The 25,843-nt window shown below is 42.9% G+C and overlaps 1 protein-coding gene and 1 pseudogene across 1 annotated transcript; both read left to right on the forward strand.

The window, feature by feature from the left end:
• The first annotated feature begins 11,269 nt into the window (after positions 1-11,269).
• Positions 11,270-24,556, forward strand: LOC130841425 (nuclear RNA export factor 3-like; annotated as a pseudogene).
• On the forward strand, positions 14,217-15,821 carry LOC130842185 (SET domain-containing protein 9-like). The gene is made up of 2 exons (XM_057718842.1): positions 14,217-14,311; positions 15,239-15,821. The coding sequence occupies exons 1-2, from the start codon at positions 14,217-14,219 to the stop codon at positions 15,819-15,821; spliced, it is 678 nt and encodes a 225-aa protein (XP_057574825.1).
• Positions 24,557-25,843: the final 1,287 nt, after the last annotated feature.

Here is a 25,843-nt window from a genome sequence, read left to right on the forward strand (position 1 = left end):
CAAAAAAAAAAAAAAAAAAAAAAAAAAAAAGATAAATAAATAAATAAATCTTAAAAAAGAAATTCAGTGAATCCCTATACTATCCAATAATTACAGACCACAGAAAAAAAGTACACCCCAATGCATGATTTGGATATACATTTCTACTAAATAAAGTCCCCCAAATAATAATCATTTATTATCTCTCAGGATTCAGTATGTTAACTCAGCTCAGTTGAGTGTTTTTCTGCCCCACACGGTGCCTGTCACCTGGGGTCAGAGTCATCTGGAGGCTTCATTCAGCTGGGACATCCAAGAAGGTGTACTCACATGGATGATTGGTGCTGCTTATCTTCTAGGGGGCTTAACTGGGGCTGTTAAACTTAGATTCACAGTCTCCTACCCCATGGTGTCCAGATTTAGCAAATAAAAATAAAGGACACCAAGTTAAATTTCAATTTCAAATAAATAAAATCACATCACATTTGACATACTCATGCTAAAAATTATTCCTCAGTTCTCTGGAATTCAAATTTAATTGGGTGTCCTGATTTTATCAGGCAACCCAACACAAGGAGGGCTTTGTGGAGGAGAACCAAGGTGCTGGTAGTGAGGTATGGCTGTCTTGTCTTCACGATGTATGTAACAAAGAAGCATGGGCTCCTCACCAGAAACAGGTGGCAAAGCGGTTTCTCCCCAAACCCACTGCCATAGCTATGGATACAACCAGCAGCCTGGGCACCTTTAGTTGCTGGTGACAGATCTGCAAAAATCAGGACACATACTGCTGAGGTAGTCATCTCTGTTCTCCCTGTGTTTACCTTTCCTTCAACAGGGAGCCAGGCTCGATGCCTCTTCCCTACGCCTCCTCCCTATGCCTCCAGGGAAGTTTGTGACAGGGCTCGGAGCAGAAGCTGTCTGGCACCCATGTTTCTTCCATCCTTTGTAAAACCTAAACTTACAGTAAGGATTGGGCTGTTTGTGCCTGCTAGAGAGGAGAGGGCTTCTGAGAGCCTGGAGAGGGAGAGGAAGGAAGATTTCTCCCACACAGGGATGAGGTCAGAGAGCTACATGTCCCTCCAGGAGCAGGGACCTAGAACCGCTCAATATCAATGCTTGTGATGGTTCTGTGGATGGTTCATCAAGGCTGGACAACCAGCAATAAGAGATTTTCTCCTTTGAATCAAGGAGTCAGGGGGCCTGAAGACACTGAGTCATCTGTGTTAATGACTCAACTGTGAGCAGTGTGGACAGATGGGTCAGGATGGCAGGGGTCCCACCACCCCGCCTCAGGAAGACAAGATCCCACAAGTGGGACTGCTTTGTCAAAGAGTATGAACATTGAATATTTTTAATATTTACTGTTTAGTTGATATTCATAATTTTTTATTAGTATTTAGCACAAACAACCGCAAGACAAGGGCATCTGCTTTTGCAGATCTGAGTCCATGATGGGTTTTATGTTTTCATTATTTGCTAATCTGATATCCATGTACTAGAATGTTAGATCATTTTAATATTTCTTTGTTATATTTTCCTATAAATGACATATTTCACATTTGTGCCCCAGAATATATCCTGGAATAATTCCAGAATTTGAAAAGAAAATCTGATCAGTGACTTTATGTTTATGCTGCATCCTCTTTAAGTGGAAAATGTGGGGCTACGAGAACTCCACACACTGCTGGCAGAGGACAGGTTGGTACAACATCTTTGCAGAGACATTGGCAACATCTATGAGAGAAGAAAAAATGAGGTCCTCATCAGCTGCTGTACTCTTGGCCACTGGCTGCAGAATGTCTTCAGTACCTGTGCCCCAGGAAATATGTGCAAGAATGGTCAGGGCAGCATGGAGTCATATAAAAGCAGCCCCACGGTAACCTTACTAGAGAAATCTCAAAAAAAAAATTTCAGATTTAAAAAAGCTTACTAAGGGGAACTTGTTCTTTGATAGTACTTATATATTTATAGCTGAAACATGCACAGAATTATATGCCTTACATTATTCTCACAACAACTCTGGGAGGATGGCTTCATTATTCCATGAACAGATGACAAACTCAAACTCACTGATTGAAATCAATCTTCCAGAGTTATCTTTTAAGGAACAGGAATGGGATCTACCTCTTACCCTCCCCAAAAGACATCCAACAGTCTCCTTGATAGATGATGACCTTCTAGAACTTAAAACTTGTAGTTTTACATGTTTCTAAACTATGCCCGCTGAAGTAATACTCACTCCCATCCCCTCTCTTTGAAGAAGCTGATGGTACAGATAAAGTCTTAGTGCGTGGTCTTGTAGGGGGTAATGGATCTGGTGTTAAAGTTAAGGGTTTGTGATTCCTGCCTCCTCTTTATCTGCACTCTCTTCATTTAGGGGCTCAGTGGGAAACTGCTTTTCCAATATCAATCTAAAAGGTAAAATAAAGGGACATAAAATGACAAGGAATTAAAGAAAATGGTTTGATGAACTTCTTCCCTCACCCTGGATTTTCTCAGCAAAGCCATCCTGCAACACAGAAATGGCCCCAAACCTCTTTTATTATGGAAGTGTGAATATGTGCTATTTCTTTTCTCTTTTTTAACATGTGCTATTTCTGACTGATGTTTCCAGGTGATTTCTATACAGATGTGGTTCAGGATCTCTCACAAGGCCGCAATCAAGGCAAAGGTAGTGGCTACAGTTATCTGAAGGCTCAACAGGGGGAGCCTTAGTTAACAGTCATCACTTTCTGGGGGGGGAGGAAAAAAGTGAGCCATGTCTCACATTTCTTGAAGTCCTACAATGTGCCATGTACTCTGTGGAGGGTTCCCACTTACCCCTCCCTATTGTTCTGTAAAGAAAGCATCATGGGTGCTCTTTTATAGATGAAAAACGGCAGGTTAACAGAGGCTAAGCAAGCATTCCCGAATGACACACCACATAATGGGCAGAGATGGAGTTCTAGGTTTTGTCTCCATCACAATTTTCCATTCATTCTCAATGAAGCCAACACGGCCTCCCACCAAGAAGCTGAAAATTGGTTCTTGAGAATAGAGGAGGGAAGTAGACATCACAATAGTTTGTGGCCCTCCAAAGGCCCACAGTACATAAACAGATATAAACTACATCTATGGTTTTAAAATTTCACATTCTGTGCAGTAAAGTGTTGGCAAAGAAAAAAATGTCTAAAGAGCCTCTTTGAGGGAGTAATAATGAAAGTAAGTTGAGATACACTGTATATACCCAGTGATCTCTTATGTAGATGATAGGCTACCAGGGCTTAAGGACTGGTCATTTTATATTCCCCTATGGGCATTCACTCAAAAACCCCTCTAGTGATGATGATGATGATGGTGATGATGATGATGGTGATGATGATGATGATGGTGATGGTGATGATAATGATGGTGGTGATGATGATGATGGTGATGGTGGTGATGATGATGATGGTGATGATGACAGTGGTGATGATGGTGATGATGATGATGACGGTGATGATGATGATGATGCTGATGATGATGATGACAGCAGAAATGAAATCCTGTCCCTGGGGCCAAGAGATCTGTGAATGGGAACCATGGGAACTTATTGACTTTTAAGGTGGTAGACAAGGTCTCAGTCAGAAAAGGTGCTTCCTCTAGGACAGGTGATCTGAAGGGTAGGATATTAATGTTGACAAAACTATTTTATGCAAGTGGAAGTCTAAATTGTACATCCTTTAACCTTCACATTTATTTGAGTAAACTATTATTAAATCCACTGTTTATATCAGAGTATAGGAAGTTAGGAGAAGTTAGAGAAAATGGGGAAACTGCTTTGTTAATGCCTGCTTAGTAATGTAACCTGGACTTCACTAAAGTGTCTCCCATTGTGTCCCAAAGCCACCAGGACATGTCCTCATCCTAATTTCTTTCAGTGCTCACATTTCAAGCTGCCCAGGGTATCATTTTTTAAAAAATATAATGAGCTGTATTACTTTTAAATTATAATATTAAAAATTTAAAAGACCGTATTACAAAATAATCATTAAAGCTTGCTTGACGAGGCTGGAGTAAACACTTGCAAATTATATGAAGTGAATCTTATGATATTGAAGCATTCCCAGGAACCAATATAAACAGATAATCTAATGATGTTGTGGTAGGCAGCCCTAAAATGGTCTCCAATTATCTTTACCTGCTGGTATTGACTTCCTTATGTAATTCGGCCTATTGTGTGAGGGCTGGAGTTAGTGACTTGCTTCTAATGACTAGAATATATGAGAAGAGATGGGAAGTCAGTTTTGAGGCTAGGCTGTGTCTTCCTTGTTGGTCTCCTGCTTGTTCTGAGAGAAGCCAGCTGCCATGTTGTGAGCTACCCAAGTAACAAGGAACCCATGTCTCCAGCCAGAAGTAGTGGGGCCCTGAGACCTCCCAATGACCAGCTACCTTTGCCTTGATTGTAGTCTTGTGAGAGACCCTGAGCCAGAGCCTTCCATCTTAGCTGCTTCCTGATTCCTGATCCAAAGAAATGGTGTAGTATTACCTATTTGTTATTTTAAGCATCTAAATTTTTGAGTAATTTATTTTGCAGCAATAGATAACATAAATATAAGCAGAATTCATTCAAAGAGCAATATGTCTTAGAAACATTTAAAATCACAGTTAATGAAATACAAATGAAAACATGAAGAGATACTATTTTTGATGCAAAAAGGCAAGTTGCAAAATATGAATAAGTTGATTCCAATATTGAAAAAATATATGTAAGAATAAATATTTTTGTGTATCTGTGATTATGATAGTAATTCACCTATAGAGAAACACATCTGGAGAATGTGCACCTGTATTGATAGTAGACACCTTTGGGTCAGGAGACAGGAGTCAGGCAGGAGGGAGACTAAGGGTAATTTAAATTTATACATGTACAGTTCTATATTGCCTGAAATTCCATAAACAGAAAGACTTATTGATAAAAATTTGAAAACACAAAATACTTTCACAGATAAAGTCGCTCTGGTTTTATTGTTTTGGAAATGTATTCAAAGAATATTGATTCATACAGAAAAGAATCTGATTAAAATTTTTGATAATGGATCTGTATACGTAAGTGTGTGCCAATGTGGGTTTCTCTGGCTGAAACCTGGTGATATCTGTGTGCTTCCTTGTCTCAAGTTCTATCACCATATATATTCATGGGCTTTGGAGTCTTGTTATTTGGGTTCAAAATCCTTGATGGGTCCCTTTTTAAGTGTGTGAGCTTACACAAAGTACTTAACCTCTTACTTTGTATAATAGGGATGAAAAATGTCACATAATAGTTTTATGAATAAATGTTGCCTGGGCCAAAACAAATGTTACCTAATTTTAATATTGTCATATGTTTATAGACCATTAGTGTTTTTTACAAGCATAATCATACAGTTCATTTCTATCAGTTTCAGGTATACGACATAGTGATTCAAAAGTTTTATAGATTATACTCCATTTAAAGTTATTACAAAATAATGGTTATGTTTCCCTGTGCTGTACAATATACCCTTGTAGCTTCTTTATTTTATACATAGTATTTTGTACCTCTTACATCTTTTGTACCTACCCCTACCTTACCCCTCCTCTCTTCCCTCTGCCCACTTAGTGAGCAAAATTGGGCACCACCGTGCTATAAGGTAATGGTTACCCACTGCTAACCACGAGTTTGTTCTCTGTATCTGTGAGTCTGTTTCTTTCATGTTATAGTCACTAGTTCATTTTATATTTTAGATTCCACACATAAGTGATATTATACAGTACTTGTCTTTGTCTGATTTATTTGGATAAGCATAATATGTTCCAAGTCCATCTATGTTGTTGCAAATAGCAAAATTTCACTCTTTTTTAAGGCTGAATGACATTCCATTATATATATATATATACACCACATCTTCAATAACCATTCATCTGTTGATGGACACTTATGTTGCTCCCATGTGTGGGAAGACATTCGGGAACCTTTCTGAAACCTTGAAAATGTTAAAGTATGTGGGCCGAGCGATGGGATTCAGAATGTCCTGCTTGAGCAGTGGAGGAGCTAACGGTGCGGGGCATGGAGACTAATATCACCCTGTTTGGCCCTGAAGGATGGCTGGTTAGCTAAAGACGGGTAAGATTCCTCAGAGGAGGAACAACCTAAGACAGGCACAACTGCAGAGGGGCCAACAGGGGTGGTGCATAGAGCCTTCCTTATATCACCCTGTTTGGCCCTGGAGGATGACTGGTTAGCCAGAGACGGGTAAGATTCCTCAAGGGAGGAACAACCTAAGACAGGCACAGTCGCAGAGGGGCCAACAGGGGTGGGGCACAGACCCCCAATATCTGAGAGAGGTCTCCTGCCCCCAGGGCTGTTTTGCTCTCCAGGCCCAGCTCAAATCCACACCTGCTCAACTCGGACCCAGGAAGCAAACAAAGATAATTGCCCCAGTCATGTGAGGCTTTTGACTGTTTATGGGTGTAACCTGAGAATGTTAGCCGAATAACTCAATAAAAGCAACCTGGGATGAGTCAGCAGGGCTCTTGATCCGAGAGGTCTTGAGCCGCACCCCCCCCCCTTCCCACTTTTCTCTTCAGTCTGTGTCTGTGTCTTCTTCAAGCTTGCGGCACCCGTCACTCACCTCGAGTCGCCAAGGTGGTCTCGGCACCCATGTCTTGATTATTATGAATAATGCTGCTATGAACATTGGGGTGCATGTATCTTTTTCGATAACTGTTTTTGTTTTCTTTGGAGATAGACCCAGGAGTGGAATTGCTAGATAATATGGGAGTTCTATTTTTAGTTTTTTGAGGAGCCTCCATACTGTTTTCCACAATTTACATTCCAACAACAGTGTACGACTGTTCCCCTTTCTTTACATCCTCGCCAACATTTGTTATTTGTAGACTTTTTGAGGATACCCATTCTGACAAGTGTGAGATGATATCACATTGTGGCTTTTTTTTTTCAGATCTTTATTGGAGTATAATTGCTTTACAATGTTGTGCCAGTTTCCACTGTACAACAAAGTGAATCAGCTGTATATATATCCCCATATCCCCTCCCTCTTGAGCCTCCCTCCCGCCCTTTTTATCCCACTCCTCTAGGTCATCACCAATCATCGAGTTGATCTCCCTGTGCTATGCAGCAGCTTCACACTAGTCATCTATTTTACATCTGGTAGTGTATATATGTCAATGCTACTCTCTCATTTCATCCCAGCTTCCCCTCCCCACCCCCAACCGGGTCCTCAAGCTCGTTTTCTACATCTGTGTCTTTATTCTTGCCCTGCCACTAGGTTCATTAGTACCATTATTTTAGATTCTATATATATGTGTTAGCATAAGGTATTTATTTTTCTCTTTCTGACTTACTTCACTCTGTCACATAGTGGTTTTGATTTGCATTTCTCTGATGATTAGCAGTGTTGAGAATCTTCCATGACCTGTTGGCTATCTGTATGTCTTCTTTGGAAACATGTCTATTCAGGTCTTCTGCCTATTTTGCAATCGGTTTGTTTGTTTGTTTGCTATTGAGCTGTATGAGCTGTTTATACATTTTGGATATTAACCCTTTATCGGTCATATCATTTGCAGATATTTTTCTCCCACTCAGTAGGTTGTCTTTTTGTCAAACTGGGTTTTGAGGCATCACCAAATTAATCAGATTCAAGGGTTTTGCTCAAAGTACCCATGACTATGAATGAAAGCATTTTAATTCTGACCTCAATTACTATAGCTTGTGTTACCTATTAGCAAACATGTTGTAATGAAGATTTTAATTGTAGCAATTTAAAAGGAAACTAATTTTGAGGAGATAAGTTATTTTTGAGAAACATGTATTTCTACTCAGTTTTGCCAATGATATTCTTACAGCTGTTAATTCATTTCCATTGAGAAATTATATATAGCTTTTCTGTTAAAAGCAATATCTGGGTGATATGGTTTTAAAACAGTGGAAATAAAAACAAAACTTGTCTCAAATCATTACAGTAAATTGAAACTAGCTTTAAATTGTTTTCAGTTGTCAGGAAAGGAAACCATAAAGTTAACTATGTATGTCAGTGTTTTGTAGTGTTGCTGTTATTTGCAATTTTCTTCCATCCTTGAATGTATTTTCCACACTGTCTAAACTGAGTGTGAATTCCTGCTATGGTTGCAAACAAAGTCCATAAAATTATATCCAATAAATAAGGCATGGTCTGGTGAATCAGTAGGAAGAGTAAAGGCTTCAGGTTCAGAAGACATGGGTTCCATTATGGAATCAGTCAATGAGTAGGAGCATGACATGTGGCAGTGTGGAACATTAAGGTCCCAAACCTCAGGTTCCCCATTCAGGGAGTGAGGATTCTCTCCCTCATAGAGTCCTTGTCAGGATCTTTCGAAACCACAAGACAGTGTAGGTCACACAAATGCTTTCGTCTCAGCCAGGCCTGGCTGAGGCTCAGTTTCCTCATCGACAAAAAATGAATCACACTGTGGAGATTGTAGTTATGTCAAAAGGATTAAATGTTATATGTAGATTAAAAGATAAGCCAGTGTCACATTATGCACATAATTAATGAGAATATAAAAATGGTGATACCTCATCAGGGGTTAATGGAACATTTTTCTTCCTTCCTTAATTTTTTGTTTTTACTATTTTCCAAATTCATTTAAATATTTTGAAATATATTTGAGAGTATTCCACAAAGCAAATTATTCAAAAACTTTCAATCTTGCAATTTTACCTCTGAAAGTTCATCTGGTCTTTGCCATGCGAAACCATGTCTTCTAAAAATCACACATTTTCATTATACTACTCTCATGGGCTCTTTTAGAGGAGGGAGCATCAATTCACAGCTTCTGCAGCTTCTCTAAGCTACATACTCTGACTATTTTTTAAAATTAATTAATTAATTTTTATTTATTGGGTGCGTTGGGTCTTCGTTGCTGTGCGTGGGCTTTCTGTAGTTGTGGAGAGCGGGGGCTACTGTTCGTTGTGATGCTCAGGCTTCTCATTGCTGTGGCTTCTCTTGTTGTGGAGCATGGGCTCTAGGCTCTCGGGCTTCAGTAGTTGCAGAGCATGGGCTCGTCAGTTGTGGCTCGCTGGCTCTAGAGTGTAGGCTCAGTAGTTGTGGCACTGGGGCTTAGTTGCTCCTCGGCATGTGGAATCATCCCGGCCCAGGGATCGAACCCATGTCCTCTGCACTGGCCGGTGGATTCTTAACCACTGTGCTGCCGGGGAAGCCCCGCTCTGATTGTTGTCTGTGGAAAAACTCTGAAGTTCCATTGTTGAAGTGACCCGTGTCCCCAGCATCTCCCTCAAAAGTGGTAGAGTGAATTCTAGGTGAATCTTTAGACAAGATATTTGAAAACTTCAGCGTCTTAGGTCCTCACAGCCTTTGGTTCCCTTTCACATGAAAAGTGTGTCTGGAGTTGGTAAAGGTGATGGAGTTACTAGATGCCTAGTGCTAATCAAACCAGTAGGGTGTGTGTGAGACTTCTCACGTGAAGTGAAGTTTAAGCTGAGATCTGAGACTCAGGAGGCTTTAGCCAGCAGAAGAGGAGAGGGTGGAGACTAGCCAGATATAATCCCTTTGAAAAATTGAGAGTGGAATCCCTTACCCAGCAGTTTGTCACGCTGGGAAAAACTTTGTGAAACTTAACAGGACAGTTGTAGAAAGTACCTGAAGCCCTTCTGCCCTCCTTGCTCCCACCTCAGGCCTATACTAACCACCAGCCCTCTAAGCAGAGTCTTATATTATTACTCTGATTTCTATCTGTGAAACCATAGAGAAGAAGAAAATCGTTAGGTAAAGCAATTTGAGCATGATTTTATTTTACATGTTCTTCCACCACTTGCAATGCAAGGTGACTTTTAATAAATTTTTCTTTGCTTTCCCCAAATTTTCCACTGGGGGAAATTAAAAAATTGGAGGTCCATGATACCTGGTGAATATGTTGGCAACCAAGAAATGCAGAAGGCTGAAAACAAGAAAAAGAGTTTTTACTTAGGGTCTTAAGAATTATAATTTGGGAGGCACTGATTGGAGTAGCAACTCAAATGTGCTCACAGGGAAACAAAAAATGGCAAGAATTTATAAAGGTGACAGATAAAGACATTCCAGAGAAGTGATATAGGTTATCTTTATAGAACTATGATTGGTGCTGGCAGACATTTAGTCACTTGCGGCACCAGATAGGTTGCCATGCTCCGATCTCCAGGGAGTAACGAAAACAAGTTCTAGTTGGTCTCAGGTTGTCTGGGTCAAAGGTTTATGTTACATTTGGGGGTAGAAGTGTGTGAGTCCTACTTCCTTACTGGCCTTCTGGCTCCATTTTAGATCCTTTGACATAAGTAACCCCATTTTGTTGTTCATGGTCCACATGTCTAGAATTGCAGATTGGACATCACTCAGCAGGGAATCCTTGGAAGGATGGAGGGAGCAAGGTCTCATTCAGAGTGAAATTTCTGGAAGATTTTGCGGCAAATGAAGCATTAAGGGTGGACTAGGTACATTAAAACTAGTGGCAAAAATGTTTCTTCTGCCTCTCCCTCCCAACTATGACAGGAAACCTATATATGTGTAATTGAGAGACAAAAGTAATGTGAAAAAACATATAGATTTAGTTATATACAGTTAATTCACATACATATGGAAATTCCCAACCAGGCGTATACTACTATGCTATCAAATTTTACATCAGTTATTTTTCTGATTTCAAATTACTATCTTTATTACAAAAACTAATGAAATGCAGGCATGTGTATTAGAGAAAATATTTTTCTGTGTTTTTCAGCTTGTTACATAGCAAGATGTACATCCTTGATAATTTAGTTTATATTCCCCATATATATTTCTCTGTGTACAGTACTATATCAAGTTTACATGAACATATACATTCTTCCAAATTTTGCTCACAGTATGTATACGATTTTCTTCATGGCATGTATGTTTATGTATATATGCATATGCAAATATTTGTACACACATACATTTATAATTGTTTTGGTGCTTGTTTAATCTTTATATGTTTGTGACGCATAGTTTTTTTAACTTTTCTACTACATCTTAATTATTTTTATTTTTTAAAAATTTTATTTATTTTTGTATTTATTTTGGTTGCATCATGTCTTCATTGCTGCTCACAGGCTTCTTCTAGTTGCAGCAAGTAGGGGCTACTCTTTGTTGTGGTGCGTGGGCTTCTCAGTGAGGTAGGGTCTCTTGTTGCAGAGCATGGGCTCGAGGCATGAGGGCTTCAGTAGCTGCAGCACGGGAGCTCAGTAGTTGTGGCTCACGGGCTCTAGAGCGTAGGCTCAGTAGTTGTTGTGCATGGGCTTAGTTGCTCTGAGGCATGTGGAATCTTCCAGGACCAGGGATTGAACCCGTGTCCCCTGCATTGGCAGGCGGATTCTTAACCACTGAGCAACCAGGAAAGTCCCTGAACTCTTTTACTAATCAGATTTATTTATTTATGAGAATACTAAACATTTGCCTATAAAATATTTTCCTATCATTTGCATTCCTTTCTATGTAACATTTTTGTTTGGGATAGACAAGGTTTTATTTTCTAACTTGCCTTCAATTTCTCTAATAAGTTTGTAATAATTAAAAGGCTTTTTGTGTCACATATGTAGTTCTGAATTCTCCTGGTGTCAATGCCACGCTGATAGTGTACTCAAACAACCTTCTCACCCATGTTTTGGTTTTGAAGCTCCTGCTGGAGATGAAATCCACTCCCCTAAAAGCCTGGAGGCCTGGCTATAGTGCCACAGGGATTGAACTATCTGGGGGAGGGTATGCTGGGCATGTGGGGCCCAGGTAGAAGCAGAGGAAAATTAACTTTCATGGAGGGAAGAAAATGATCATTTACAGAATTATTTTAGACCAGAAGCACTTTACATGGTCTCTCTTATAAGCAAACACATAGTCTAATATTTTCCCCATTATTCATTGATATAGATTTTGGTCTAAAGTCCTTTTCCATTGTGCCCTGAAGCCATCAAGGATTTGAATCTAGAATTCCCAGTGAACTAGCATTTGATGCAACTCTATATATTACTCATTTTTTCTGTCATAGCTGCATTATTTTAAAATAAAAAAAATCCATGAAAATTAAAGCAATTTCTGTACTGTCAAAAGAAAAAAAATTAAAAGACTGAAAAGTTGGGAAACAACATTTCAAACAATATTACAGATTTTGTACTCATTTGCAAGAACAAAAAGGCTTTCTGTTAATCAGTAGAGAAAGGGATAAAAGATAACTGCAAATAATTCGCCTAGGAAGCAAAATGCTTCTCTAATAACATCTGGAAATATGACAAACCATTAACTGAAGAAATGAAAATCTAAAGATGTCATAATAAGTGAAAAAATCAATTTGCTTAAAGTTACTTATGTAATTGCAAAATTTAAAAATAATATATCTAGAAGAACTACATAAGTACACAAATGCTTTAACTTAGGTATATACATTAACAAAAGAGAAACATATCTGGAAAATGCGTAGCAATCCTGTTACATAGGTTTTCTTGGATATATGTGAGTCACGGTGATGGGATCATGTAGATGGAAGATGAAGAATGATTTTATTTTCTAAGTATACATTTTCAATATTTAATATTTTGTGATTAGGGTAATTTGTTGAGAGGAACACTTGAAAATATCTAATAATCAACACACAAAAAAGTTCACATATATTTACCATGTATCAAAGAGTTCACATAATACTGTTTCATAAAAACAATTTTTGACTTGACAGTTTATCTGTGTGGTATGTACATTTCTGTCTTACACTTCTTTTACCCCAAATGTTCACACTCTTATGTGCAGATTTTTCTTCATTTCTCTCAGTGGCTGGACTTCTCTGAGGGCATAGACAGGCAGCAAGGGATTGTGGACAAAGGGTGGAAAATTCCAGAAATTTATAACTGTTGCACTGGAGTCCAAGCTCCTCTCTGCATCTCTCTGCCTTGAAAACTCTCTGGTCTGGAACTTTCAGAACTACAATTCTGGCTCTGACCACTAGGGGCATCTATCTATTTTGAGGACATTTTTTTTAAAGGACAACACATGATTTGTTTCCTTTTACTGTCATTACAGTGACCCAGAAAACTCTGATTGCTATTTCCTTTATATTTTCCAGGTCTGTTCTCTGTTGTTTGGTTTTTTGTTTTTGTTTTTCTTTTTGGTACTATCTCTCTGAGATGGGCTGAGATTAATTCCAGCCATTTGACTATTTTCAGAAAATTCTGTTACTTTGTACTAACTTAAGAAAATCTCCCATATAACAGCAACAATTTAGTAAACCTATGCATGGAGAAGTCACCTTCCATTCCATGGAGCTCAATTCCAGTCTCTGTTTCTCTAGGTAGCATCTGAATGATCCTAGACAAGCTCCAGCACCTCATTAAGCCTCAGCAACCTTGGAAAGTTGGTGATTCTGATATCAGAGTCCCCTTGTGAGGAATACATGAAAGAACAGATACAATGTAGCAAGTACAGAGCCTTTCCTAAGGCTGGCACTCAGAGTTCTCTGGGTTTTGCAGAATGAAGGAACACGGTGTAATGCAGCTGATGCAGAGTCTGGCGGACAGAGTTCCCTGTGTTTTTAGCTACAAGTACCAAGGTCCCCTAAGCCTCCTGACTCTAGTTGGCCTCCTCTGTGGGAGTGATACAGTTGGAAACAGTTTCTGGGTTGTTAGTCTGGTAGCAAACTCAGGGGGCAGTAATTACAGGAAGTTAGGTCTCCTCTGGCCCCCAGGGCTCTCCTCTCTATGCCCTTGGGGAGGGGACTTCTTGTTAGGACTCCATTTTGTGTGGTCCTGAGAGAGTTTGGGGCCTGCTCTCACCTTCCTTGGCAGCCTTCCTGATATTCTCCAAACCTTCAGCTCCGGACCCACAGATTCTCTTCACAAGCAGCCTGTGAGGACAGTGGTGACAGATCACTGCCTTCAGGCCACCCCATGGGTGAGTTAATCAGCATGAGACAAGATCCCCACAGGGCAAGAGGGGTTCTGGGTTCCCTCCCCCACTCCAACTGACAGGACCCCCAACCAGCTGATCCCCCTTTATTGAAGGGATGGAGAGAGCCAAGGCTGACTATTTTCCTGTCTCTTGAGGAAATGGGCCAAGTGGGCTCTGACACACCCATCCTGATTCCACATGGAAAATCTCCCCTCCAATGGAAATGGCCATGGCTGAGGTGGAATTTTTTCCTGGCTAAGGAAAAGACATGAGTCGACCTCCCGCGTGCCGTCGCCGTCACGGCGCCCAGGCACGGCCATGCCGGGCCGCCTGCTGCGGGCCCTGGGGCAGCGATGGCGCCGCTACAGGTACCGCTTCGTGCCCTGGATCGCGCTGAACCTAAGCCACAACCCGAGCTCCGTGGTTGGTGTGGAGAAAGCAGCGCAGCTCGGCTGTGAGGATAACAGCTTGGAGTAGCTGATGCACAAAAACGAGCAAAAAGCCACTAAAAAAAAAGCACGGTGGAGGATTGGATTTAGAATACAGATTCAGCGCTTGAAGAAGGGGGTCTAGCTGAGCGGGTGGCCGTAGGGTCGGCTGTTGCCGGCTGCAGTGAGGGGCCTGCTCGCGGTCTGGAGGAGGTCGACGTGATGCTCGCTCAAATAGGCAGACGGGCCCCGTCGAAGGCTGCTTAGTAGCTGGAGGGCTTTCCCAGAGTTTCCTGCTACAGAAGCGTGGATTCAGCTGCCTCCTTACTATCGAATTGTGAGGCGGAAATTGGTTCCTTTAAACCAAGGAGTAAAAATAACACTTAAAAGTTATTTACGGAAATAGAGTGCTCATTAAAGAATTAATTACTTCTGGAAAAGACTGTGACAAAACATATGTTAAATTTGTCTTTGAAACTACACGCGTGTAAAAAGAGCCATTGCAGTATGAGGATTCTCATTATATAGTTAACATTCATATAATGGCTTTGGGTGTAGTGGGGAACGAGCCCTATTTCTGCTTCCGGCTCTCCCGTTTACCCGCTTTAGGACCCTGGGCAAGTTCCCTAACATCTCCAAGCTTGAGTTTCCTTGTCTGCAAAAATGGGGTAATGAACACAGGACCCAACAGAATCTGGTATGGAATGGACCTTTCCTAAGTATTAGCTGTTGGTGACTTGTTGGGAGTCAGGTAACTAGAACTAAACCTAAAAAACTCTTTTCTGAACTTCTTAGTTTTATGCCCTTCAGACGCATGAGAATAATCTTCGTAAAGGCCAGTAACCCATGAGACATCAAGGCAGTCAGGCTTTTATCACTTGAAGGGTAGTGAATAGAAACTTTTCCCATTTTCAGGACCCTCCGATATGTTCCAGAGGAATCCAAAGACAAAGTTATCTCAGATGAAGATGTCCTAGGAACATTACTGAAAGTTTTCCAGGCTCTATTCATAAATGATTTTGATAAGCAATCAGATATCTTGACTGTGCTTCCAGAACCTGTTAAATCAAAATATCAAGACCTACTGTCAGTTCAGCATCCAAGGGTGAAACAGCTTGAATACAGACATCAACAACAAAATACCTTTACACCAGAAGAAATTCTTTATAAAACATTGGGTTTCACTGTTGCCCGAGCACCTAGCTCATTGATTTCTGCTGGAAGAGGTGTCTTCGTTACTAAAGGATTGGTACCAAAAGGCGCGGTCGTATCAATGTATCCCAGTACAGTATATCAGAAGTACGAGCCAATCTTTTTCCAGTCCATTGGAAATCCATTTATTTTTAGATGCCTAGATGGGATACTCATAGATGGAAATGACAAAGGAATATCAAAAGTCGTGTATAGTCCACTTCGATGTGTCATTCTTGTCGCACTCAGGGACATCAAACAAGGAGAAGAGCTTTTCTCAAACTACTATACAATTGTCAGCTAACTATGAAATTAGGTTTTCTACTCAGCTATTGAGTTAACTCTAAAATGTTTTTTGCTTCTCTGAATTCCACCTGCAGAACAAATATTTTAAAACCTAAACGGAGTGGGAAGTTTTGGTTTTTATTAATATTTGTGTTTCAATTCCATCATAAGCTGTTTGCTTCCTTATAATTTCAAATTTGTAATGCAATTCCAGTGTTAATTGGTTTTAACTTAAGTACACAGTAGCTTCATAATTAAAACCCACTGTCTGAACTTAAAAAAAAAAAAAAGAAAGAAAGAAAAGAAAAGACATGAGTCATGAGATTTTCCCAGGTCTAGGATTTGGAGAGTGGGGATGATGCCCTAGGTGGGGGGTGGGATTATGTTAACTAATACTCCTTGAATTTATACTAGCGGTGGGGGAGGGGCAGAAAACCCACCATTACCACTGAATCTTACATTAACTAGTCAGGGTAAATTCTGTTAGTCCATAGCAAGTTCTTGAGGCTTGCTTTAATGCCCGGCATATGGTCTATTCTGGAATGTTGGATGTGTAGTTGTCATGTGCGATATTCTATGTCTATTAAATAAATTTGTTAATTTATTTAAGTCATTTTAAAACCTTCTCCCTCTAGCTGAGTTTTTCTCTGCCATTTTATATGTCACTCAGTGAGCTGTGTTAAAATTTCCCACTGTGACTGTGGGTTTCTCCATTCCCTCTTTATTTCTGTCAGTTTCTGCTTTGCATGTTTTGGCTTTGTGTTAAGACATGCATACAAATTTAGAATTTTGTATTAATGTCTTCTTATTCCATTGAACCTGTCATCATAAAGACATCTCCCTCTTTCTCTAGTGATGTTTTTTCTTTAAAATGTACCTTTTCTTTTACTAATGTGGTTATACCAGCTTTCTGTAGGTTCATGTGGAAAAGGTATATATTTTGCCACTTTTTATTTTCAGATTTTCCTGGTGATTAAATTTTGCATGTGTCTCTTTTCCGGAGCATTTGATGGAAGATTTCTTGTCCAGTCTGATAATATCTGTCTTTCTATTTGGAGTATTTAGCTTGAGTCTTTTAATGTAAAAATAGACATAATTTGGTTTATGTATATCATATTACCGCATATTTATTTTTCCTTTTTCTCAGTTCCTTTTCCATTCCTTTCCTTTGAAATGGTTACTATTTTGCAACGATTAAATTACCTCATGTGGCTATCTAGTTAAATATTCTTTTGCCATTCTTGTGGTGTTTACCCTCCAGATTACAATGTACATTTTTGCCTTTTCACAGCCTAATATTAGTTAATTAGCTCTTTAGAACTCCTGAGACAATTAAGGGACCTTGAGACACTTTGATTCAATATACTCCCTCCAAATTTATTGTCGTGTATTTTTTGTATTGATTTATTTATTTATTTTTATTTATTGGCTGCATTGGGTCTTTGTTGCTGTGTGCAGGCTTCCTCTAGTTGCGGAGAGCAGGGGCTACTCTTTGTTGCAGTGTGCGGGCTTCTCATTGTGGTGGCTTCTCTTGTTGCAGAGCACAGGCTCTAGGCATGTGGCTTTTAGTAGTTGCAGCACATGGGTCAATAGTTGTGGCTCATGGGCTCTAGAGTGCAGGCGCAGTAGTTGTGGGGCACAGGTTTAGTTGCTCTGAGGCATGTGGGATCTTCCTGGAGCAGGGATTGAACTCGTGTCACTTGCATTGGCAGGCAGATTCTTAACCACTGTGCTACCTAGGAAGTCCCAATTGTCATGTATTTTCATTCTCTATATATTTAAATCCCCAGAAGAAATTACTGTCATTGTGTTATATAATCATACTCATTTAAATTTGCCTACATATTCACAAATATCATTAGTCTTTCTTTCCTGTATCTATGTGCCTCCACCTGGGATGGTATTTCTTCTGCCCAAAGAAGAGCGTGTAATAATTATTTTAGTTTGAGTCTTCTGGTCACAAATTTTCCGAGTTTTTGTTACATGATGATGCGTTCGTTGAATGTCTTTTCTTTAAGAACGATTTTCCTTAAAGCATACTTTTCCTCCTATTACAATAATATTGTTATACTGAGTTATCTTATTAATTTTGGAAACTTCTCAACCAAGATCTCTTCAAATACCATTTCATCAGACTTACCTTTCATTTCTCTAATTCCTCCATCAGGAAGGGAGAACACTTTTGACCCTTGGACCATCACACCGGGCTAGATTTCAGGGTGGCTTTTATTGTCACCCTAGAGCAGAGCAGAGCAGAGAAGTGAGAGAGATGAAAAGCCACTTATCCCAGGTCACCTAGCCTGAACCAAGCAGAGCAGGGACTAACATCACAGACTAAATCCTACATCCAGACCCTTTTGTCTGTGCTTGTTTCCTTCCTTGTGAATGCTCCCCACCTCTCATTTCCCGAGAGGCGGAACTACACTGAAGTTTCTCAGCCTTTATTTTTTTTTTTATTTAGCACTGTGATACTTTTCTATTTAGATTATAAAGTCAGTGATATTTCTTCATTAGACATGATATTTCCTCAGGACTTTTTCTGGTACTGGGACCACTGATGTGTTGTTCTGAATTTCAGAGCACACTGATCAAGTGAACCCTTCACAAAGAAGAGCAAGATGCTGGGGTATGTACCGAAGGAGATACAACTATTGGTCTGAACAGGTCACTTCACAGCAGCAGCAAGACAGAGAATCACTAAGAAGTGATGCTCACGTGGACAAGCAACTAAGATAGTAAGTGATGAGTCAGTACGGCTGACATGTATCAACCAGTGAAGAACAAAACCTTGTAGTTAAAAATGTCATTCTTCTCTCTAACCTGGAAGAGTGAGGAATGATGGGATCAGGTTAATGGTTAAGCAATCTTTATTGTAGCTCTGGTATCATTTGAGAAACGTAGAGAAGACTTTCCAAGCATATGTGGAGCACTTTCTTCTATGCACTTCCCCACAGTGCGCCCTACGCCATTCCGTCCTATCATCGGAGAGGCAATTTTCCTAAACAAGACCAAACCCATGTTACCATGGAGACGGAACAAAAGCCTCCAGAGAGAAGAATGGAGAGAAACGGGCAGGATGAGACCTTGGGGAGCTGGTTCAAGATCATGGTGAGTGTCCTGGCTAAGTGGACCTAATATGGAGAAGATGACAGTGGGAGTCATGTTGGACTCATGTAGAGATGCTGGGAACTGTTCTGGGTCAGTGGAGTTGGTAATCTGCCATGTTCTTACTAGGAGTTAACTTGCTAGATCATCTGAGGGCAGGATCAGAGAAGCCATGTAAAGGGAACAGACTGACTGCAGGGAGCATGGGAGAGACTGTCTGAGAGCAAAGGAGGAAACTAGTGCCAAGGAGATGGAGCCACTTCACACCAAAAGGCTCGGTTTGGCTCAAGCTGAGTGTGGGAGGAGGTTGGGTCTCTGGGGTCCTTGTCAGAGGGGCAGGCCAGTTCTGCCTTAGGTAGGATCTCTTAGAACTTTATAAAAGGAAGTTCACGTGAAACAGATCGAGTTGATTCTTTTGTTAGAGGGGCAGGCCAGTTCTGCCTTAGGTAGGATCTCTTAGAACTTTATGAAAGGAAGTATGTGTGAAACAGTTTAAGTCGATTTTCTCAGGACAAGTATTTGAATGGTAAGAAAGGGTATTTAGGAAATCCATGCCTGGTATAAAAGTTAGTGATAACAGATATTGTCCTATTTTAAGAAATTATTTAAAGCCTGAAACAAGGTCCTAAAGCAAGACACAGTTGGGTCTTATCTTAACCTTGGATTTCGTTGTATCAATTTTCTTTCTCGCATTTTTTCTTTGGCTCCTAGATTCCCTTTGGTATAAAATATGATGAGAAGTGGCTGCTGAGTTTGATTCAAAAGAAATGCAGCGTCCCCTTCACCCCAGTTGAAGTAAGAGACATTGAGGCCGATGAGAGGAAACGGGGTGGATGGCAGGCCCAGATGAGAAATGGCTCTGGTCTCATATTCTGCTTCTCTTGTCACTCTCTCTACAGTTTCACTATGAGAAAATGCAGGCCCAGTTCTTTGTTGAGGATGCCAACATTGCCTTTGCATTGAAGAATGTCAGTGGCAAGATTTACAATGAGTATAATGAAAGGGTGTGTGTCAAGGGCATGAGCAGGTTTAGCTGGGGGCAAAAGGGCAGGACAGGGACATGGTCTTGCTTGATCCCAAGGCTCAGATTTCCTGGTCCTCACAGAGCCCCTCTTGTGTTCTCTACAGATAGCTATCTTTGTTGAGCCCTGTGATGCACCCCAGTCTGTGCTGAAGGAACTGAAGTCAGGAAAGGTGGAGCAGATAAAGGTAATGCAGACCCAACACAAGCTGTGCACTCACAGCCAGACCCACCAATTGCCCTCAATCACCACCTCAGACTCAGAGCCTTGGATCCCACCCCTCACTCTGCAGCTGACTGTGAACAAACGATGTGATGCCTCCCAGCAATCTCTTGACAATTCCCAGACTCTGTTTCCCTCGTCCTCTCTTCCTGGAGACTTGATGACCCATGATGTTGGAATGGCACAGAACCCTAGAAATGGTATGGCTGCCTCCCTGCAGATCCATCCAGGGAATATGCCCAAGGTGAGGACTTAGTCCCAATGTTGGGGCTGGTGGTGATGGTGTGAGAGATTATGTAGAAGAGGCAGATTGGTCTCAGGTATCCCCTGTTGGGGTCCTCACTCTAACTCTTTCCTCATCACAGCTTTTGTCCTTGAACCTGAGCAACAAGCAACCCTACCAGCCGGGTGGCCTGTCCAACACTATGCAGAATGCTTCTGACACCAAGAACTTGAACCTCTGCAACACTGAGGTGATCTGTGGTACCCAGAGCCGTCTTTGAAGGGAAAGTGGGAAGGCTTATGGGAAGGTGACAGAGGAAGGGAAGTGGATTTGTAGGGAAAGGATGGGACTGGTGGATGCAGGGCCATCCTGGCTGTGTTTCTCTGGTCCGTGTGGTTCCTCTCTATAATTACAGGTGAAGTCTGCAGGGGAGATGGACAAGGACCAGCAGCCGGAGCCAGAAGGGATGTGTGCGGACAGAGACCCCCTGTGCACCACCCTCCATGATAAGTCAACCAATATAAGGTCAGATGTATCCGCTGCTGCCCCTGGGAGCCTGAGCTTCCCCTGACACTGCCTGTTTGCAGGGGGCAGCGGACCTGGTCCTCTGGGAGGACCTCAGGCCCTATGTTCTCCTCTCTGTGTGTCACAAAGTCGACAAAGTTCCAAGCAGCACCCATTGGGCCCCCAGTCCAACATGTGCCTATTTTCCATTCCTACCTGGAGTGCCTGGGCCATCCCAGGGCAGGTGAAGGACAGGGCTGCAGCAGGGGCGCCATTTCCTCTTTCTCCTCTCTTCTTCCCTGACCCCCTCCACAGTAGAGCTTCTCTCCCTTCCCTTTGCTTTCTCTCTCTCCCTTGTCTCTATGCCCCCATGTCTCTCTCATCTCCCCTCCTACCTTCACTCCTTTTCTGTCTTCATCCCCCTCCATCTCCCTCCCTGCCTCCTGATCCCCTCCTCACTCACCTCCCTGGCCCAGCATCCTGGGCCATCCATGGGGTGGGGGTGTCCTTGTCTTGGCAGAGTGCTGGACCCCCAGGGAGGTAGCAGAGCCCTGGGCTCCCACCCCATTCCCTCTTCTCTCCACAGCCTCCAGTGGGGCCCTGGAGGAAGGAAGGGAGGGGAAGGAAGGCCTGTAGCATAAGTTTGAAATGCTAGTCCTTGTGGCACTGGAGAAGGGAGTCAGGGCAGTCTGGGTGGGAGCTACCCAGGGGAAGGAGTGGGATTAGGGAGGGAGGGAGGGAACACTCTCCCTCTGGGTCAGTCCATGGGGGAGGTGCCCAGGGCCCTGGAAGCCTGGGACAGTGGAGTGTGGGTGGGGCACACTGGGCTGTGTCTGCTGTAAGTGTACTTGCTCCCACGAGGGGGGTCACCTCCTCAGTTTCACTGACTTTTCTCTTTTGTCTTGATTTTGGCAGCTCCATCCTGGAATTGTTCCCCAAGTTACTAAGCTTGGTAAGTATATTCCTTGATCACTGACTCTGCTAACTGGCCCTGACAGCACCCACAAACTATTCTGAACCCCATTAGGTTTTGCCCAAGGTACAGTTTTGAACCTGACCCTTAAATGTCCTGGGGGGAGGGGGATGGTACAGCCTCTGTGGGAACCTGACAAAGGCTCTGGATCTTCTTCAACCACATTCTCCACAGGCTTTGGGGACCCCAAGGCGATGATCCAAAATATAGTCCAGCCTGTGGAAATGCTGGGGTCCTTTCACACCTGACTTGTGACCCCCACCCTCTCCTGGGCCCATCCTTTTCCTTGATCATCCAGCACCACCTCCTGGTCTACACTGCTGACATCCTCTTCCCTCCCCCAGGATGGCCAGGAGGCACCCCCACCGACTAAGTGTGGTATTGAAGCCCGCAAGCTCCTACCAGCCTGCGAGGTGAGCTTGGAGGTGAAGCAGGGTTTCAGGTGGTGCATGAGGAGGGGGTGTCAGCCCTGGTCCTGAAGACTGTTTTGGTTCCAGGGAAGTTTCTTTGAATCTGATGAGCTGAAGAGTCTAGTCCTGCAATTCCTGCAGCAGTAAGTACCCCTGGGAAGCTGAGCAAGGGGAGGAGGGGAGGAGGGCTAGGACAGGTGAGGCCACCCAAGCTCAGGTCTGCTCATGGGAGTTTTCAAGTCTCATTTGAGGTCCAGACCACACATACAGATGGTCCTTGTTGCTCCCCCTCAGGTATTACTTGATCCATGACTATGGAGACCGAAAGCATCTCCTGGGTGCTTATCACGAGGAGGCCTGCTTCTCCCTGACCATTCCCTTCCACCCCGAGGACCCAGCCCCGTGAGTATCACAGCCTGGGCTCTGCTCCTGGGGCGTGTAGCTCCCCAGCAGACACAGGCCAGCTCCTGCAAGCACCCATGCTGGTCATTGTTCCTCTTTGTCTCTTAGAAGCAGCTTGGGCGAGTACTTCAAGGAGAGCAGGAATATGAAGAAGCTCAAGGACCCCCGTGAGTGTGTGATGGGAAGACTGGGCGGGAAAGGGGTCAATCATAGGTTCCAGGGCGAGGCAGCCCCTGGCCTTGGCTTGCTTCCCCTCCCCCCACAGATCTGCGGGTCCAGCTGCTGAAGTATACAAGAGGTGACATTGTGCACACCCTCTGTGTGTTGCCGAAGACTGAGTATGACTTTAGCTCCTTTGTGGTGGACTTGTGGTTCCAGAAGGTGAGCACCTACTTCCTCCCTGGGACGGGCCCAGGAAGCCGCAGGTGGGTAAGTTTAGGTTGAGGTGGTGACTGAGTGCCTGGGCTCTTCCCTTTCAGGAAACAATGCTTTGCTTCTCTGTCAATGGGGTGTTCAAGGAAGGTGAGTGTGTGTAGACCCCTCCCCAGATGCCCCACTGCTCCCTCCCCCTGGAAAGGCTCCCTCCCAGAACCCTCCAGGCTTCCCTTGCCTCCCCTCCCCTTCCCTTCCCTTCCCTCCCTTCCCTTCCCTTCCCTTCCCTTCCCTTCCCTTCCCTTCCCTTCCCTTCCCTTCCCTTCTCATCCCATCTCCACTGGGTTCTCTAGCCGTCAGTCTTCCCACAGCCAACCCAGGTCTGAGCTGTGTCCATGTCTGTCTGCCCCGCACACCCTGGGCGTTAGGGACACAGGCTGTGGCGTTTGGTGGCTCTCATCCCAGATCCCTACTCTGAGAACTTAGGCCATTCCTTAACCTCGAGGTTTCCTCATTTGCAAAATGGGGTAGTGATATCCACCTCTTGGGCAGCTGTGACAAATGCATCTCATGACCTTGTGACGTGGTTGTCATGGGGCCCTGTCACTGGGAGCAGACTGCTCCTATGGTTGCCCTCCCCATTCCTGACACCCTGGCCCCAGTGAACAACTGTCCCCTCAGCCTAAGTGTCAAGTCATGACCCTGCCTGGGGACCCCCGTGTAAGTGTGTAAAGCACCCGTGGCTCTAAGGGGTACTGTTGTTTGTTGTTGAAGTGAAAGGAAGTTCTCAGGGCCTTGTGCGCGCCTTCACCCGGACCTTCATCGCTACCCCTGGCAGCTTTTCCAGGTGAGACCGTGTTGTGGGTGGGAACGCCCATCCCAGCCTGGGCTCAGGGGCGGGGGAATGTGGTGATGCAGACCTTAGGGTTACTCAGTATGGTGGAAAGGCAGCAGGTAGATCCAAGGAGCAGTGTCAGCTAGTGGTTAAGAAGAGCATGGGCTCTGGAATCGGCTTTGGGTTCTCTCCTTGACCCAAGACTCACTTGCTGTGTGACCTTGATCAAGTCACATGACCTCTCTGTGACTTAGTGTCTTCTTCTGAAAACGGGAATCAGACCATCGACTCCTTGGCCTGTTGCAAAGGGGAAATATGAAATCGTCCCTAGGTTGGGGATTAACTTATAAATCTAGTGAAGCTGGTAGACAATCTCTCCCAAGGTGGGCTATGTGGGCGGGGGGGGGGGGGAGCATAGATAACAGTCAAGGAACCTGGGGGACAGACACAGGAGGGGTATGAAACGTATCTAGTTGCTCAGTGGCAGTGGGAGCAGGATCATTGTTGGGGGACTGGGTTGGTCCATTCGTCCAGTTGTTTGAGTGTCCGTTTTTCTCCAGTCTATGCATCGTGAATGACGAGCTATTTATGAGGGAAGCCAGCCCCAGTGAGACTCAGAGTGTGCAGTCTGCATCCCAATGCCTACACCTTCCGCCAGCTTCATGCACATCTTCTCCCCAGAGTAGCAGTAAATGGCGCTGGCTTTCTCCACCAAATATGGGATGAACCTCCAGTGGTCTCACAAGTGAGTGCTGGGTTTGCATGGAGATAGGAGGGAGCTGGGAAGAGTAGAGTAGTGATTAATGGGAACTTGAAGGTAATTTGTTTTCCTTATTTCAGTTATTCTTAATCTGAACATTTCATTCTTAGTACATACTAAGCTACCTAGTTATTTTGAGCAGCCTCATATTATGTTTTATGAATTCATGGACCGTGTTGGGTGTTCAGGAGTTTTTGCCTTGATGCACTGTGCATGAGGTTCATTCCACTGTATTTGTCACAGTGTATGTGGAGGGGAAAAAATAATTACCCCAAAACATACTACCCAAAGGTAACCCTTGAATGTTTTCATCCTCATTATATCTTCCTGAAAGTTTGCTTATGTAGGTGTTTACATATTTGTGCATGTATTTATATTTGTATATTTATCTACAGAAAATGAGATCTCATCATGAGAAAGAGAGAGAGAGAGAAGGAAATAGAGAGACAAAGGCAAAGACAGAGGCTTGTGACTGAATGGGAAAGAGGGGTCCAAAGAGGGATTATTTAATCTTCAATGCCTTGAAACTTGTGCAAGTTTAAAAGCTAATGTGAAGGAGCCATCTCAGCTCATTTTTAACGCTTAAATTTCCCCATGTATTCATTTTCCTTCTTAGCTTCTTATTTCTACTACAGAATTAAAGAGACACCTCGAATGGAATAGTATAAATTTTAAGCCCAATATATACTTAGTTATTAATGTTTGAAGGAATGGACAGTTGTATTTCAATGAAATGGTAGTACTTTTTAGTTTTTTGTCTCACAGGTAGGCAGCAGATGGTTGAAATTCTGGTGTGTGTGGCTGGATGATGCATGATCTGAGGACCCCTGCACTGTTGAATGGGAGACAGGTCTAGAATTTTCCTATAAATGTATTAACATATGGAGCAGTCCAGGAGCAGCAGTTAGGCAAACACCACAGCTTGCTGCCCTGGTGCTGTCTCTCATTGAGCTCACCACGTGAGTCAAAGGCAAGTATGTCTTCCCAACGTGGGAAACTGGATTAGGGTCTGCTCAGGGGCACAATGTTTGGCAGCTCTTAGGAGCTTCTGGGTCTCCCAAGAAACTAGAGATCCTTCTGTCTTTAAAACTTTGAACTCAAGGCATACCAGAGAGATATTTGCTTCCTTCATAAAGATATCTATATTCTTATTAGGAGAAACAATGAAAAACACCTTTCCATAATGCCTGCCTTAGCTCCAGGTTTTCTCATT

The sequence above is a fragment of the Hippopotamus amphibius genome, chromosome X, assembly GCF_030028045.1.
Source record: "Hippopotamus amphibius kiboko isolate mHipAmp2 chromosome X, mHipAmp2.hap2, whole genome shotgun sequence".
Classification (NCBI taxonomy): domain Eukaryota; kingdom Metazoa; phylum Chordata; class Mammalia; order Artiodactyla; family Hippopotamidae; genus Hippopotamus; species Hippopotamus amphibius.

Excerpts from the sequence above, each read along its gene's own strand:
- LOC130842185 (XM_057718842.1), top strand. The coding sequence starts at position 14,217 with ATGCCGGGCCGCCTGCTGCGGGCCCTGGGGCAGCGATGGCGCCGCTAC. Across the intron at positions 14,312-15,238 it reads CTGAACCTAAGCCACAACCC|CAGGACCCTCCGATATGTTC; the intron begins GAGCTCCGTGGT and ends TTTTCCCATTTT.